This window comes from Crassostrea angulata, chromosome 7, assembly GCF_025612915.1.
Source record: "Crassostrea angulata isolate pt1a10 chromosome 7, ASM2561291v2, whole genome shotgun sequence".
Taxonomy (NCBI): domain Eukaryota; kingdom Metazoa; phylum Mollusca; class Bivalvia; order Ostreida; family Ostreidae; genus Magallana; species Magallana angulata.
In genome coordinates this window covers 8,251,989-8,271,740 of record NC_069117.1, presented here as the reverse complement: position 1 = coordinate 8,271,740, position 19,752 = coordinate 8,251,989, and the positions used below count along the sequence as shown (strand labels likewise).

The window sequence follows — 19,752 nt, the reverse complement described above, 5'->3', positions numbered from 1 at the left end:
AAACTATTCATTTTGGAGGCATATCCCTGTGAATTCAAAAAGTGTTTGTATTTAAGCATTGAATTATTACATAATGAAAAACATTTGAAGCTAAATAAATATAGGTACAATGTAACTGTGAACTTAACACTCTTGATGTATGAGGTACAGGTAAGTAATTATGAAACGAAACCTGAATGGGAAAGCTGAATGATGAAGCATTAAAAATAACCGAATCGTTGATTTCAGATTGTCCTTTAAGATTCTGATTATTTTGAGGAAATACACATCAGTGTAATATGCATTCAAATTTCTTCATTACAAAGTCTAAAACAAGCAAACATAGGAATCAAGATATTGTGCAACTGTGAATAACTCCTGTTGTTACCCGGAACCAGAACTTCTATTAAAATGACTGAAATAAATGAAAAGGACTATGTGCATTTTTCGCTCCCAAAATTTTAGTTTTTATAGAGCTTTAAAAATAAGGTAGCACATAGTTGAAATCATATTGAAAATAAGTGTGTAAAAGGTTATCACCTTAGTGACGTCATCATGTAGAAATGACGTCATGAAAATTGTCTTATTTTGATAAATAGATGTTTTGTAGCAATCTATTGGGTTTTTTTTTTATGGTTTTTCGACTGGGAAATATCGAGCGCAGGCTTGCTCAAGTACCATTTTTAGTATGATGTGTATAAAATTAGGACAAAAAACACATGTTAAAAATCGTACTTGAGCATACCTCTATACTTCCGAATGCAAAATATAAAGAAAAATGACACAATTTTCATTGTTTTGCAAAATTGCGTGGATTTATTAATTTAGGTGACGTCATAGATAAACAGCAAATGAGTAATGACTAAATACGATGATGACTAAAATCAAGATTAAAGTGATAGGCATCCTCTGTACAATGCTTTATGGAGATTTGATTTTTATACGACACTTTTTTAAAAATTGGTTAACACTGATTGATAACATTCATATTTAAGCATACCTCTTACTGGTCGTGTAAACCCAATTCCTTTTGAGGGTTGACTGGGTGTTGCCGGGGCCTAATCCTCACCAAATTTGAAGGCCTAAAAATGGGATGCAGGGTGTTAGCCAGTCCCTTGAATGATATCCCATTATAACTGTATTATACAAAATGTCCCATTTTCGCCAGGCTAGCTAAGCCTCTTACTGGTCATGTAAACCAAATTCCTTTTGATGGTCGACTGGGCGTTGCCGGGACCGTATCCTCACCAAATAGAATGCCCAAATATGGGATACAGGGTGTAAGTATGTGCTATATTTGCCAGGCTACCTTAGCCCTCTACTGGTCGTATAAACCCAATTCCTTTTGAGGGTCAACTGGGCGTTGCCGGGGCCCCATTTCCACCAAAGATAAAGGCCCAAATATGGGATAAAGGGTGCTAGCTAGCCCCTTGAATGATTTCCCATTATAACTGTAATATACGAAATGTCCCATTTTCGCCAGGCTAGCTAAGCCTCTTACAGGTCGTGTAAATTATGTCAATGTTAGGTTAGGTCAGCAAGTAATTATTTTTACTACAAAACATTTTTTTTAATTAAAAAGGGAAGTTTATATAAAATTTTCAATTTGAGTTTATTAGCATATATACTGTAATTTAAATAGCGAACCGACCACAGAATTCTACTCGCTATTCGAATAATGAATAGCGAAAAGCGAATAGAACTCCCAACTTCTGAATGCCCAAATATAGTCCTTTAACAATTTTGACCAGTTTGTCAGGAACTTTATGATATGCCAAGACTCTCTATGAATGGGGTCACGTATTTTCTCAATATAAACATTTATATTGAATAATTTGTATCCCTATTCTGAAGAACACTTTTTTGCACTAAAAAGTGGGTGAGGATGATGGCTCTTTACTTATCACGTATCAATCTTTCGTCTTTTTTTCGAGGAAGGGGGGTTACAATCAAGTCTTTACTCGATAACAATGGAACAGTTTCTATTCCAACTGGTAACAAAGAGTTTTTATCCCAAAAACTATATTGTTGTTATGACTGCTTTTAATACAACACCTGTTATTCACCAATCCCTCCAGATTTTCTTAAGAACCTAGCCAATTTTCTCGTTCAGTATCTCATTTCCATCTTTTACGTCGCTTTAAACCTTCTGATGAGTATTCAGGTTGTGGCCATTTATAAACGCTTCTTCTACTGTTGGGTGTTTCCCTTCACATTTTAAAACTTTCATGGCTGCAGCATTTTATGATACATATACAACTGACAGGCTTAAATTTACTACAGGTTTCAAATGCTGGAGCAGGGAAAGGTTTTTGAAGCAGGTGTCCTTTGATGGCCACAGCTAACTTATTACTGGTCCTATTTTCACCAAGCTCTTCCTGGTAAGTCCACCTTGATACTTATGCACTCTACAGGCTGTAATGCTGAATCTGGTAGCTTCAGATACAGAAGTTGATCCCTGTTATCTTGATGCTGGATCAGGTTTAAGTTTTTTTTTAGTAAGTAAAAGCATGTTACAATGTTGGAAAAAACGCTGTTCTGACTTACATTCATTGTTTGGGTAATTTTAAATTTGAAACATATGACTAGCTTCAGATGCATGTACAGAACCCGATCTCCATTATCAAGGATGTTAAGAAAACTTTGTCCTGACACATACTTTGCTTGTTGATTTTTGATATAACATCATTCTATTTTTATAATACCGAGTCATATGATATTTATCATATAATATGATATTGTGTCGTATGATATAATACATTATTATATCATATATACAATATTACATTATTTTATATGAAATTTTAGGACATGATATTGAATGATAGGATATAATGAAATGTTGTATGATATTATATTGTTTTACATGAAACAATATCATAGTGTATTTATGATACAACATATAATTATGCTAAAATAACATGTTATACGATTGAAAATTGTATCATATTTCATTCAACAATATATCATATAAAATATTATCGTATTATATAAAACAAAATATATACAATACATTACAAATGATATCATATCATACAATATCATATCATATCATTTCCTATGATACAATTACATTTATTATGATAAAATATCGTATAATATGATTCGACGTCATATGATATTATAATGTTTCAATTTATATGATACAATATCGCATTTATCGATACAATATCGTATGATATGATAGATTAATTATATAGAATCATTATCAAAGTGATATGATAAAATATTATTCGTCATTATATTATACAATATTAGATTGTATCATATAATATTTATTCATTTGACATTATATCAAATGGTGTAATACGATATAACCACATATCGTATAGTTTTGTATTGTTAACTATTGCATTATACAATGAAATATGAAATTTATATGTAGTGCAGTTTGTATCATATGATATTATACGATTTTGTGTCAGTTTTTCACTTCTTTGACATTTTTTATTGCACTCTGTGTGTTTCTGTGTACGTTTTTTTTTTTTAAAAAAAACTACAAGGCTAATTTTGACTAAGTTTGTTGAAAATCATTCGTAGAAAATTGTAAAATCATTATCTTCAGTTTTTATGAGGTGAAAAAAAGGAATGTGTACTTTTAAAGATCTTTCTATACTCTTGATTCAGATGTTTATTAATTTTTACATTAAGTTATATGAAAGTTAAAAAACAGAACTATTTTTAGCTTAAATTTTATTAATGATTTAATTGAATATACATGCCATCACACTTTTTAAGATGCCAGCTTCGTAATGGTGCAAGTGCGGGAGTGATTCAATCCCGAACGATTTCGTCTCAAATCGTTTATAAATGACAATAACATTTGCATTTCTTACATGAACTCAAACGTTATAGATGTATGTGGCATAATTTAATCCAAAAATATCAAGTATAGTCCATATATCGGTTATATTTCGTGTATGTCAACAACGAAAGTTGAATTTGTCCGCCATTTTTACTGACCTTGACCGGTTTTATTTTTGGACAGCCAATGAGAATTCAGGAGCAGATATTGAACTGAATATAGGATTTCCCCTAGTTTAAACATAATTAACGCGGTAAATATGAATTTTCTATTATATACCATTTCCTAAAATGATGTTTTAGTGATATAACGAGGTAAGATCGATTATTTACTCTGACATTCACGTTATCAAGCCCATCAAAACTCCAAGTGTACATCCCATAAAATCACGCGAGAACTGTCATGGCTGCTGAAAAAGACGACTGGTAAACATGCTGATGTGATTTATCTGGTTTTGGTTACATACGGTTATTTTGTTCAACCTGAATTAAAAAATCTTTTTATCTAAAGGAAGTCGAATATAAAATCGATCTTTTCAGACCGAAGTCAGCCGCATTAAAAAATTAATTTTGCACCATTACGGAGATCCTGTGGAATTGTAGCCCTCTCCAGTAAACATCAGATATATAAAATCGGAGAGGGCTACATTATTGCAGTTAGGTATTTACCCAAAAAAAAAGAGGTGGATAAATATTGGCAGATTTTCAATTTTTTTAGCAATATCTACTGTACTTAGTTGTCAAGATATTTTGATACTGTAATGCTTATTTGATCAGAATTAAGGCAATTGTTGCTCAGGTGAGCGATGTGGCCCCTTGGCCTCTTGTTATTGTATTAAAATAATTTCTAGCTTGCTTAAATATTACTGAACTTGAAATTTTAAAAAAAAAACGACAATCAAGAAAAACTTAGTAAAGGTTTGATTTAAATCGGACTGATCATAGTGCCTGTTTAGGAGGGTAACAGTTAAAATTGACACCCCGAGAAAACTATTGTTCACTATTAATTTTATTATACTGAATGTTTTAATTTTAGAGAAATTATTTCTCTATGCTTTTATTTAGAAATGACGTGAATTCTACGGCGAACCGTAAGCGTATGATTTACGCGCATCTAACAATTAGTTGTGTTACCCATTGCCAAGTGTTTTGCTAACGCTTAGGGTAATACAACGGATTATCAACTGCGTATAAACCAATTAGATTTCAGTATTTAACATGAAAGTATAATAAAAGATATTGGAATAAGGATAAATTCATTTATTCAAGAAACAGCAACGTTATCTTTAGTCGTGATCATAATAAGGATCAGATTAGCTTTAATTAAACCAACGGGTTTGGTGTCCGCAATTGATATCGGGTTCGGCATCCTTTTTTCATCAACTTCTTCCATGATGCCGGATCATCAGGCAAAATAATACTTAGTATAATCTTTGTCATTATCTTTATGATGTCTTGTTTGCCAACTGTTGACCTTAAATTATTGAGTTAATAGTCCATCCTAATGTTGGTTTTTGGTTCAAATTCTACAGATTTGGGTGTGTTCATCGCTGCTGATAACATGTTTAATCACTTACATGTACTAGGGATAGGGATAAATCCAGTGTCCCGCCACGTTCCACCAGTAGTTCTAATCTCTATAGTTAAATATCAGTAACAACATCATATCATCACTTGCATTACAATTGCAGCAGTAATCAATTTGCACCTTGCATATATCTTTACACATTCAGTAAAATGCCAAGCGGTCAACTTTATTGTCACGACCACCCGTATTTCTCATTTGATGCATTCATTTAACCCATGTCTCTTCTCTGGTAAAAGGTGGTCTTTATGCACAGATGTCAAATTCTTGATACATGTTGATTAAAAGCACCTGTGTTTAATTCCAAGGGACCGGGCTTACATATGATTTAAACACAGGATATATCCATTAAACCAACAACTCCCATTACAATTAACTTAAGTGTGTTTTATAAATTCAGTCAAAGGCAAATGGCCATGACTGAACGTAGTTTGTTGTAAAAACAGAGGGACATTCGCGTACTTGACCAAATTCTGCTTGCAGAGGGTACAAATTTTTCTTAAGCTCATATGCATACTTAGCATCAATTAATTATAAACATCTAGGGCCTTCTGTTGGCAGGGTTCTATATAGTCTACCATCGCAATGATCATAAGTACCAGTATGCATTATACAAATTCAAATATTTATCCCAGTTGTCAGGAAGTAGCATTAAGTTCTAGTTTAATCTACCACTTTGTGGACCTCATCTAAATTTAATGCCCCATGTAAGGTTTGAACAATAAAACCATTCTGACGCAGAATATTTCCTTTTTCACTTAATGGATAGTTGTAGTTGTGCAAGGGTTTAAAAAGCTGTGGTGTCAAGAATTCATATTTAATCACTTTTTCTACTGAACAACAGCAACATCGTATTCTTTGTAAGGGAGAAATCTTTGTTAATCAAATATTAAGGATGTAAAAGAGATACTGCAAATGCTGACATCGTTAAAGTGATATACTGGATATGGAGGTTGATAATATTGTGCCAAATTTTCAAACGACAAAGGTTTTTGATAAAATGATTACCCAACAATAAACAATGATAGGCCATGATGCAGAATATTTTTCAAGTAATAGAGGGGGTTGAAGATTATGAACCTTTTCAAGGAGGGATGTGGTCAGGATGATCGAGAATTAACATTTTGATAAGTAAAGAATGTGAATGTCATATAATGAAGTTTGTCAAAATTACATTCTATACATATATGACGTGATTTGTGATAAAATCAATAACAAATATAATTAACTTGATCAATTTTGACTCGAGATTTTGATATATGGTGTAAAGTTCGTAATTACCTAATTCAATAATGTTAAGAATGGACAGCTTTTTAACCATTTTTTTTAAAATTGGACACATACAGGCACCTTACTGTATCATATTCTATCTTGTATAAAAGCGATAAAATAAAGGCTTTCACAAAATTTTTTTAAAGGGACCTAAACATGATTTCAGATCACATTTTATTTTATATTTATTAATATTATCAACTCTATTGAAACCTATACCAATTTAACACATTTGTAAACAATAAGAAGACTCGAGCTTTGTTTTGTAAAACAAGGAATTACGATCTCCATTTCTTGCTTGTAACTCGATATTTTGCTTTCAAATTTTGATGAAGCATAACAAAATACCAATATTAACTACGCAATATATCATGTTGTACAAAGTTAATAAATTGGACATTGACCTCAGGCAAAACTTATGTTTGAGAAATTTACCGGACGTCCTCTCGAAATTTTAAGGTTTCAACCTATTTTTGTTTCAATAAAAATGTAGAAAAGAATGGGTGCAGCATCTGTACATTTTTTACACTTACAACATTGGTATACATGTATCTGAACAAAATATAACAAAACACCCTAATTTTAGATTTACATTACAATGAAATATTACTGTTTATATATAAACATCTACTACTTAGGTAAGACAATAAAAAATTACATAAATAACATACAAAATACTAAACAAAAAATTTACTTTTTCTGTTACATGTTAATTACAAATCTTTAATTTTATAATTGGATAATATGTTCTCCAATAACGAATCATTCTTTTAGAAGAAGTAATATAAACTCGGGTAAATGATTAAGTTTCAATTTAATATATTTCGTAAGACACATCTTATTGCAAATTGTATTTTTTAAACAAAATATGTACCGTAATAATATGATTAACAATCTGTTTACTGGTAATAGTAACAATAAATATGAACTATAATAATTACATCAATAGAGAACACAATACAATAACTAATTACAGCAGTTGATGAATTAATATATCAATCATTACGTAATTTTGAGGAATGGTGCAAATACTATACTAAGTAACATAGTTCTTTAACATTCTGAATACATAAAAGCTGTATAAAGAAGATGGGTGGATAAGGCGCGTAAAATGCCCATACGCGGTCGGACAGGCTACTGAAAAATTAAAGTATCAATAAATCTGATGGGTTTTTTTTAAAATCATTTAAAACAATATATATTTAACGAATCATTGATTTTTAACCCATAGGTATGTTCAATACTTGGAATATGTTGCCTCAAACAGGCGTATACGTATCAAAACCTGCAAATACTGTCATTTTTTAGAACTTCAAGGCATTTTCTTTTATAGAGTGGGTCTGTGCTCCATATTTTTCTCATAATCTATTTAAGGTCTATTGGAAAACAAACTGATTTCAATCAACAAAAACGTGGAGAGATGACCCACTATACATTAAAAATATCATTTTGTATCCCAACAATTGAACGTTTTGAAAAAATAATACAAGTCCGGTAGTTCGTGGCCTTAGTCACACATAATATTTAAATAGCCCACTTTGTTGTGTCTGAAATGGCTCAGTAGTTATAGTACCTGGCATAAGCTAACCTTATATATCTAGAGTTTTTATGTTACGTGTTCAATACCACCAAAATTCCGACAATTTTTTTTTTCTTATTTTTTGTTAAATATATCAAAAACTGACTATAATTAGAAATTTTGCTTTTGCAAAGTTGTATTATAATATATTTGAATAGATTTAATTGGGGAAAAATAAATTCAAAATTGTATTTCACTACTAAACCGAATGGGCATTTGCGCCATCTTATTCCCCCATCTTCTTTAAACATTGTATTTTTTAACATGATTAATTCTTAATTCCTAATAGCGTGAACTATTATCTAAAAACAAACTGATACTCATTCTTAATTTCAGTTCTTCAAAATTCAAATATTCGGTTAATACGCAAAATATTTCAATGGCGTCTACTTTTTATAGCCAAATGTGATGTGATGACAATCAAATTTTACTTATTTGTTTTTTGTAAATACAAGGAATGGATTTCACTAAATACTTAAAAATGATCAATAATGTTGCTATATATCATGCATCTAGATGAACTATTAATATTTGCAATTAGATTTTGTTTAGAAAAAAAACAAACATTTCCTATACAATTTAAGAACAACCTGAAAATCCTAATTATTGGACTAGGATATCCAAATAAAGTTGAAATCCGTAATGTATATGCATATTTCTTTGTACAGTAGAATATATACTATGTATAAGTGAAAACCACAATATGTTTCAATGGGAAAACTTTGCCTTAAATGGTTTTCAAGTTTCAAAATTCATCAGTACAGCGGTACCATGTGTACTGTGGATATATCGATGTAATTTGAAAGTTTCAACCAACCATTCTTCAAGAAATTTTTGGCTTTTAATATAAACTTCTTCTACAAAAAGCTGATACTAAACTGTTTCCAATTATTTTTATGCATTCATTTATTTTTAATTATGAAGTATTGTGTCGTATACTTTCATGGACAAGTTCAGTCATAGTTGAATCAATATGTTTGTTTCTTGGTTAATCTGGATACAAGTGGTCGGTCATAGTTTTTTTTAAAATAATTTTTTTATTCATATCAATATCAAAGCACATATAAACATAGGATAAGTACATAATTTTTGCTTTCTCTATTTTGATTTGAGCACAATATATAGTAGAGAAAACTTACATCCACAAAAATATGCTTATCTAAGACTATACAATACATATATGTATATCGCAGATTACAAACAAAGGCATGTTTAACATTATTGTATGTAAACGTGCAATGAGATCGGGTTTTATGGAGAGAGAAGATAGATAAAGAAAGGGGGTGAGTAAATGGGGGAGGGGGGAATGGGGTATATGGTTTTATGTTGATGCTCATAAAAATAATTTTACAAATATAGTTTTTGAAAACTTATCATTTTATGATAATAGACAATTAATATCTATAACTGTAACCGATATCTTGCCAGTGTCTGTCATATTTGTTGTTTGGTCGGTCATAGTTGATGCGTTCTTGTTTTGTGAAGATTTGCGAAGATCTTTGATAGTTCGGATACAAGTGTTTGGTCTTCGGTGATGCATTCCCAGTTTGCGAAGTATCTCCATTCTCGGCATTACCTTTTTCGGCATTACCTTTTTTCGTCAAACATATGCCAATAAAAAGACACATTCCAAACAAGCTTAAGAATGAACAGGTCCACTGAAAACATACATGAAGTTTTTATCATTATAAAGTCAATCAATGAGTTCATGTAACAAAGTTGGAAAATCCCAATAAAATTTGCATGATTCTGTTCCGAAAACGTACGAAAATATGATTAGGTTCTAGGTTTTGATGATTTTTAGTTGGGTTAACTACAGTATACGCGGCTTTCGAGTATGATCATATTTATGAACAAAGGTAACGGACAGGCAAACTCTTATAGGAATTTGCAAACTTTTTACATTATAAGGTAAAACTATGGTCATGTTGATCAAAATTAACGAAACATATATTCAACGGCGCAAACTGCCAATTTTCACTTTCCTTTAGAACATGTGGTCTCTAGGACTTTAACTTATTATTGCTAGATAAAGTAAATGCATAGGTTTGATCATTGAAGAAAATATATGTCACACCTATGTGTTCGAAGTTAGGATGTATCCTTTACTCTTTGAGCAAGGGATCGAGATAGACATTGTCCGCTTTTGGAGCATGGCGTTCTAAGCGACCCAACTGTAGATGTCGCCGTGCTGTTGCGGCGCTGTCGGACTCTACTGATCTGCAGTATTCATGGACGCCGAGGAATTGCATTGAGGATGTAACACTGATGTGACAGGGATTTTACAACGGTTTAAGTTTAAGATTAAGAAATCATTTAAGTTGCCACCTTATACCTAAGTTGAACCACCGTTGATACAGCGCTGTTGCATGTTTGGAATTGAGCATGCTCAAATATTAATGTAAGTACGTAAGTATGTTCTAAGTTAGTATGTAAGTAAAAACGCATGATTCTGTTCTCTTCATGTTTCAAAAAACAAGATATCTGTGAGCCAATGCTCAATAGTAATACCCCTGCTCTGATCTGAATAAGAAAATCAAAGTCGACATTTGACAGAAAGTTGACTTCCGATTGGTACAAAAATATATCCCACCAAATAACATTCCTGAAAAAAGAGTGTATTAAATTTTTGAACATCTGCATTAAATAGTTGCTTAGAAATCTTTGACGAAAATTTGATTAAAAATTTAGGCTAAAAATAAAAAAAGTCGTCATTTAACAGGAAGTTGATGTCTGATTAGTACAAAAATAGATCCCACCATATGGCATGCCAAAACAAAGAGTGTCTTAATTAATAAAATTTCAAACATCTGCAATAAATAGTTGTTGAGAAATGTTTTAAAAGTAAGGCTTAAAAAGACAAAGTCGTCATTTAACAGGAAGTTGACGTTCGATTCGTACAAAAATAGATCTCACCATATGACATGACTAAACAAATAATGTGTTTAAATTCAAGTAACTGCGATAAATAGTTGCTGAGAAATAGACATTTTAACGCAAATTTAATTGTATATTAAGGCTAAAAATAAACCAAATCGTCATTTAACAAGAAGTTGAAGTCTAATTGGTACAAAAATGGATCCCACTTTAATGCATGCCTAAACATATAAAGTCTTTAGATTTCAAGCAACTGCGATAAATGGTTGCTGATAAAATGCGACAGAAATTTTGGCTACCGATAGACACAGACAGAAGGAAAGACAGACAGGCACACAACGATTTAAACTGTATATTCCCTTCCCCTTCGTAGCGGGGGTATGATAAAATTGGGAATGTAAGATGTGACTAGCCGAAGATCCGTCTACAGGTAAAAATTAGGGTTGACATGCTGTAGACATCATATGGCATGCCACTCCGAATTTTCCCGTAAAGTTAGAGATTTGCAGTTATGATGTGACAAGATTAATCGATTTCCGCATTTCCCTTTTTCTTGTACGGAAAAGAAGACTTTTATTGAAAAAAAAAAAATAGAAAACTAATCTACGAATAAATAAATATATAAATAGATATATACTTTTAATATTTTGCCGCCAGTTAATATCGATCTGGTCAAAGCGTTCTATCCACATATGGATATACTTTTCAGAAACTTATTTGACAGCTACATTGCACATGTAACTTTTCTTTTTGGATGAAGTGTAGGTCAATAAGCGGATATAATACTGTAGACTCCTTTTATTCGCTAGTACTTAATTCTGCGATTGATCCGTTTTGCGTCTAATGGCGAGAGTATAAAAATGGCAAACGCCAAGTTTTTATCACAGTTCACTAAAGTTTACATCAGTCCGAAAAATAAAAGCGATGTTTTTAAGCAGATATTAATTCCTCGCGCTTCATTGGGAATCTACAGTAGATGGCTTCACAAAAAATGTTCTATTTCTTTTTCCAAAAATCCTAAGTAAATATACCCACCATGACTAAAATTACTTTTAGCCCCTCTGTAAGAATGTCATCGGTAAAAGAATCAAAGTTAATCCTTTCCTTTATAACCTCTTTCATGATGACAGAGAAACAACCCTTTAAAGGAAATAAGGATTATTAGATATCTTTACCGAAAAAAACTAAAATACCTTAATTGTTTTTTTTCTATTTTGTAAGAATTCTTAAAACATTAGTTTACATTTGAAACAATTATTGACATAATATACATATCATACTTTGAACCAATTAAACACAATTTATTTACACAGAATAGAATCAATTATCTTATCAAATCATCATCCATATCAATTTACCTGGGTAAACAAGTAACTCAATAATTAACTAATATTGAGCAGCATGAAGTCTATCTTTGTAACAGGTGAACACGACCAAAAAAAAAATGAATAAAAAGTTGTTACACATTCAAAATCATCTCTCTTTTCTTTTCCTTTCCTATTACCTATTTTTTCTTTTATCTATTCCATCTTATTTTAACATTATATTTTTCCTATTTGTGAGTGTGGTTACCTTGTCATAGTAAGAGCCGGATTTAACGGAGGATTTACATTCAATAGGAGCATTTTGATAATCATTTTCTGTAAAACCTTTGCAGCACGTCCTTGGTATCTGCGATGAGGTAGCATGACAACTCCCCTCTGTCTTACACCAGTAGGTGGGTTCGAAGTCGTTGATAGTTCCAACCACTTTGTTCACGCCGCAACATTCGAACTGAAATATTGCATGCCTAGCCATAGCACTGTGCTTCAGAGGTCTAGTAAAACGAATGCATAAATATACTTGACAATAGAATGTATGTCGCTTATTTCATCCCTTTAAAAAGATGTGCTTTTTCTCAGCATTTAAAAAAATAAGCTATTATAAATATACATGTGATACAAAGAATAATTTCCAGACATATCGCCATTGCGTACACGAAAAGAAACGATGGATAATAATCTAGAATGTCCAATAGTTCTCATATTTTTACCAAATGCAAACTGTCTTTGCATAATTGGTATGTTCGATTATCCATACGAGAGATAAAAATGGAGAATTTATGGACTATTCCAAATTCATTTGAAATTTCAAGATAGTTTCTAAATTGGCATAAAATGCAATGATTAGGACTCCTCATATGCAACATCTTATATTAATACCAAAGTGAAATCTTGCTCCGGTTTTTTTTCTTTACTTCATAATAAAACCGGAAGACCCAAGCTTCTAATTATATGGCGTCGCACATGTGCAAATCATAAACTGGAAAAGATCACACAGAAACAGGGTGTTTACTTGAAAAAACCACCAAATATCACAAGTAGTTATGTACTAAGATTATATATCGCATATACCTGGTATGTTATTTAGAATAGTACCATTTCTGTGCCAAAAAAAATTAGCCTCGATCGGAGAGCAACCGACTGTAACTCTCCACTAAATATTTTTATGATATCATGTCAGTTTTAAGAGAAAAGTAAAACAAAAATGATTTGTGGAGTACATAAAAGCAACTGGTTATCAATGATGACTCTACAAGTTTTGATTGCAGATGTGCGTAGAATTGCAACTGTTCAGATTTTAGTTATATTTTTTATAGTAATAAAATGTTTCTTATGGAAAATTAACGAAAAATCCTCACTTCAAACTGTTAAACCAATCCAAACGATATTTCTATGATTAGCTTATACTGATATATTGAATAAAATAAATGTTTTTGAAAGAAGATTCAAAGTGTGTTACTGAAATGTTTTACATTCACTTACGTCCATAAATAGGTGATTCCACTCATTGGAGATCTTAGTTCCAGTGGTTAAGTTGTCACTCCGAAAATTGTCTTTTAATGAAGATAACATTTGACCATGCAAATCACTCTGTTTTGATAAAAAAAAGATGCTGTTTGAATTATATTCACACTTTTTAAAAAGGTTGTTATGAAAGAACATTACTGTTTAGTTTAAACAATATTTATTCATTATAAATTCAGATACATTTACATGGTGATAATTACAATTGTAAGATCGGGAAACGAGCGATACGGCTTATATTAATCCCTCTCTTGCATACACTGCAGATATGAGAGGTGTAAAATGAGATGTAAGCACAAGGAACAAAAATCAAAGTTGGAAACACTTTTTATGAGGTAATGAAAAAAAAAGTCAACACAAGTAATAACACATGAAAAAAAATATTACAATATATTACATATACATTACCGTTTTGGTGTTAGGATCGATTTGTTCATCGTTCAGATCCACGTAAAGTAAAACCGACCAAATGGTTAAACCTATGAAGACAGCGGTAAACTGTAATTTAAAAAAAAACCGTTCGATTTATTTTGAAAATACATGTACCTGAGTGTTTTTTCCTTCTGTCAATATAATAAGAAGTTTAAACATTTAATAAATTTAAGCTCGGTTGGTTGAGAATGGTATGCTGAATACATACTAAAGAAAAGAATACGACTGCTGCGTATAAAATCTTCTTGTAGAACATTTTTGGGAAGATCGTCAAAATTGTCACAATTATGTTAAGACCTAAGACACAAGCTAAGAAACTGGTCAAACAAGCAAAAAATTGCTTGGTTGTATTTTTGATGCCACCGAAATCACTGGATATGATGTTCAAGTTCTGTAACTTTTTATGAACATTGAGACCATTGGAATAGTCCTCCATTGAATAACACATCTTTAGCATTGGCCCACTTGCGATCTATAGAATATGATAAAAAACAAAATTCATGTGAATAAATTATTTCCAAACACAAAGGTATTAAATTGCCGAGGATAAAAATTAATCTATTAAAAAGTTTAATGTATATGTAGCATACTACAAATATGGACCACGGTTTTAATTTGTGCTTCTGAAGAAAATCCTTACTGAGAGAAGAATGGTAACTATCCAAGCCAATATGGCGGACTGAATTAAAATTAAACGTGTCATCTGAAAAAAACAAACAAAATACCGAATCATTTAATTATTTATCATGAAATTGATATGGTTTGCTCCTGATCTACCAAAAAAAATTCACTGACCTGCATAAAAACCTGTACCATTTGATATGTAACATATTCCGACATAGCGAAATTAAACAAAATATAGATAATTTAGATTTGCCAACATTTTATATTTAAGAAATAGAAAATACATCTAGAAAATATATACAAAGACACAGTGTAAACAATGAAAGTACAGACCTTAAAAATAGATTCGTTTTCAAAAATAAACGTTAATGCTTCTCTGTGTTTACTTTATTCCAAGGGGCTGGATCTTAAATACAAGTTTTTAAGTTTTTAAAGTATTTTTTATATTTACACACACAGCTTAACACAAAATCAAAGCAAAATTACAGTAGGGTGTCTATAACTTTTTTGGCGTAATTGTGCATTTAACTTGACATTTTTGAAATGAAATTTTAACTTAAGGTCAAGATCTAGTAAATGAAAGGTGCCTACAAGTTTATAAAATTTAGGATATAAATTCTTTCAAGAATGGTTCATAACAATTGCTTTGTTTGATTGGGTGTCCTGGGGCTTAAATATTTGGTAAACACAATAAAAAATCATGTTTTTAATGAAATATGAATGAAATAAGGAACAAATTTTGGAGTTTTGTCCATTTTAGACCAATAAAATATATTTAGAAATGGCTACAGTCTCTCCAAAAACAGGATTAATCAAGCTCTTCGCCTCCTCTTTAAAATTATGTCAAATTAAATATAGGTATCGGGATTACTTTTTCCATAATTTAACATAGGATCTCTGGAAATTGTTTAATTTTCTACATAATTATTTTAAAGCCTAAAGTACGGGGAAAAGATTCTACAAATCAATTATGACGTCATAATGGTTCTAGAACCAAAAAGAACTCTGGAATCATTTACTAGATCTTGACCTTAAAAATATCTTGCTTTTTTCACCTGCTCATTATCAAACAAATATTTTAAAACATTTGCGGAGAAAAACGTCCAAATTACATCACGTCGTTATTCAGATGAACTTTTTGCATAAATCAAGGCTGTTTTGTTTTGTTCTTGTTTTGATTTTTTTGTGGGGATGGGGGCGGGGGTAATAAAGAATCAACAAGCAACAGAAAATTTTAATTTTCGAGGTTTTATTCAAACTGATCAATAGTATGGGTCAGTGATGTAAGATTTTTGATATAACCTCAAATAAGTTAATTTTAACCAAATGAGTGAATTCTGTGATCAGCTTGTCCGATCATAGCTGATTCCATACGAGCTACGGAAAAATATTACTTTACGTGCACATATAACGCATTGCAACACTTTTTTAAATTGGTACATTTACTGACAGTTTCAGGAAAATAATTGATGATGGGCTTTTTCTTTCTTTTTTTTAACAAAAGAGTACCATTTTGATGCATTTACTATTATCGTTACATTGTAATTAATATCAATTAAAGCCCTCTTTATTACGCAAGATTTCATTCAGTAAGAAGATATAAGGTGCTGACTATTGTCTTAAAAGTATCGTTATGTAATTATTTATTTTCAAAGCAGAGCATTATCGAATATTGAACGCTTAAAATCCTTATCCTTTTCACAAATTTGTTTACTTTGAGTTGTAGCAATACTAAGAAGTGGCAGAGCAGAACTACTATCATGGTTTACAGTACACCTGTCTTCGTTTTGTTTTTAAAATCAAGCCCTGTTTTATATGATTTTCTTCATGCACACTCTAGGCTATATATCTTTGAGATTAATATGTCTATCAACTTTATGAAATGATCAGTTTTGTCTCTAACATATTAGCTCTAAAACTTAAGGAGGTATATATGTCAAATGGCAATCACGACTATAATAGTAAATGAAAATAAACGATGCATTTGGATAACCGATAGATAATTTATCTCGTTTGAACTAACAAAAGAGGCATAAAAAAATGCATGTTAGCAAAATAGAAATAGTTTTCATACATAATGATATCATAAATGATTCAAGACAACTCACTAATGCGAGACAGAAATATATCATCAATGGTCAACTTGGTACTTATTTTGGGTTTTATCATGTATTATTAGTTAGTGTGAGTATATGAGTACGATCCACTTCTTACTATACTTCATAAAAATACTTAGTTGTTATAAGTATGCGCAAGTTAATACGCAAGGTATTTTGATGAAAACCAAAAAATTTTAAAAAAGGATGTACATGTATGCATATGTAAATAGATGGACATCAAATTAAATGCATGTTTGTATCATTAGATTGTACTTCTAAATAAACTGTGTTAACAATATTTATTTTATATGTTTACAAAATTAAGTTGCATGTTTATACAGTTTGCATCTTCTAACATGTTGGTTATGGACGGCCATTAAACCTTATTCACCCGTAACAAATAACACATTCGTTTTATAGCTTTGTTGCATAATGACATAGGTAAGTTGCACGTCGAAAGATCTATAAGTTTAAGTTTTCTTTCATCTTGTATGTTGACATAAATTAAGAAGGGTACAACAATTTATACCGTGCACCGTACCGAGGAAAAGAGAATTCAGTAAGGAATTTTACATTTGGATTTACCTGGTGCATAGAAATCAAGCAGCACGAAAAAGTCTACCCTTGAAATAATCAAGTGAGATATTACATATCAAATGAACCTTCACTGCAAATGAACACTGACTCATGAATTATTTATACAGGTTAGTTAATGTTTCAAATAGGATGAAAGACTTCATATTTTCGATAAAATCTTGAAACGCTACAACGAACAATGTCGGTATGAAAGATGAAAAAACTCATCAAAATTACCATGCGCATTTTATCTATCAAATAACTTTAGAAAACCAGTCATTTCATAATTTTTTCAACACATATTCGTGTAAAAATGCTAATTTTGTGTTTTTTAAATGTTCTTTGTATCTTCACTACACACGGAAGACGCTCTAAATGATCGCTGCTTCTTTATTTAAATTAGATGAATATAATGTCAAGGGCGTCATTTTCAAGGCCACAAACTTAAAAATCAATTGATTACTGATAACAAAACTAGTGTATATGTGTTTCATACTAAAGAATAAAATGATCTGTAAACGCGTCATTTAAAAAAAATAAATTACACTGAAGACAAAGAAAAAAAGCATAAGTTCTCTGCAATGTGGATCTCTAAATAAAACTTTCTACTTGAACCCATCGTTTGCATGACTGATAGCAAAAAAATATTTCCCTCAAATTCGAAAATTTAAACTAACATAACAAGCCGCATCGAACTTTATCGTAACAACACAGTCTAAAATAAGAAGATTTTTAAATTAACTCTAGTTTTACCTTTTTTGTTTGAATTTTTGATATCATAGGATACTTGAAATAAATAATACTAGCAACGTAAAATGGGTAACTCCCAAAAAATCAATACTATCAAAACGACTGGTATCCAAAGAACATGTTTTTAGTTGATAATCTATCGAACAAATCTGATAATTTTACTCACGTTTTGTTTTTTAAAATTCAGGTAACAGATTTCCCAACGAGTTTCTCACAAAAATAAGGTCTAAAAACTTCTGATGATGATAAGAGTCATCTTTCCTAACGAGTAGTGCTGTTTTGTCGAGCATACAAACCAGTTATAATGCAAGGCATACTTCTGAGAATTCAACGCTCAATACAGTGCTGTATGCGTTGAATAATTGCATAAAAAACATTTAAAGCATAAATAAAGGTACAATGCAACTGTGAACTAAACACTCTATAAGTTATTACGAAAGCTGAATAAATAACTAAAGGCGTCGATTTCAGATTGTTCTCAAAGATTCTAATTTGTATGCTAATAAAACAAGACTATTTGTTTTTAGTTGAGTATTTGTTTTCAGTTGATCATTTTGGTGTTCAGATATTTTTTATTGGTTTGTTTTCGTATATATTTGTTTTAATTCTGGGGTAGGGGCTGAGGTAAATTTTATGTCATAAATAATGCATATCAATAGTTGTTCTATAGGAAACACGGAAATGTGATATTTTGCTCTCCTCCTACATGAGAGTGCATTTATCTCATGATATAGCATTCACACATGGACACACCAGTACAAAAGGTTATACACTTGACATTGAGTTTGAAACGTTACCCTTATGCTTCAAGACAACAAGCACCAATGTAAATGAATTCAGAAAATAGTATCTTACCATCAATGTAATTCTTAACTTGTTAATTTAAAATTCATTTTCAGTCTGCATTTAAACCTGCACTTGTTTGTTCAAGAATGAATTGAATTTCAAGCCTGACATGAACTCAGTGCATAGGGACCTCATTATTTCTGAAAATAGAAGTTTAGAGCAGTGCAATGGTAGTAAATAAGCATTTTGTTGATAATATGTATTACCAATTACTTTCACAAATGTTTGTTGGTATTGGTACTTATATTTATTTTCATGGTATTTCTGACTGAATGAAAATATCGATGTGTACATTTTAATGATGTCATGTAAATGCGTAAAAACTACTTGTGAAGTATTTTTGTTAAGGATATAAATCAATACATCTTCAACAGATTTGGACGCATGACTAAAGATGAGTGTGTGGGGGAAAATCCAGTCATTAAGAAATGAAAATTGTTTCTCTTTATGAGAATAAGCAAACATGAGTCTGCTAATACAGAG

The 19,752-nt window shown here is 31.1% G+C and overlaps 1 protein-coding gene across 1 annotated transcript; it reads right to left on the bottom strand.

The window, feature by feature from the left end:
- Positions 1-8,692: 8,692 nt before the first annotated feature.
- Positions 8,693-18,739, bottom strand: LOC128156525 (uncharacterized). The gene is made up of 8 exons (XM_052818690.1): positions 18,590-18,739; positions 15,015-15,077; positions 14,583-14,846; positions 14,351-14,440; positions 13,901-14,008; positions 12,669-12,869; positions 12,132-12,236; positions 8,693-9,877 (listed from the first exon to the last, which is right to left on the bottom strand). The coding sequence occupies exons 2-8, from the start codon at positions 15,075-15,077 to the stop codon at positions 9,614-9,616; spliced, it is 1,095 nt and encodes a 364-aa protein (XP_052674650.1). The 5' UTR covers positions 18,590-18,739; the 3' UTR covers positions 8,693-9,613.
- Positions 18,740-19,752: the final 1,013 nt, after the last annotated feature.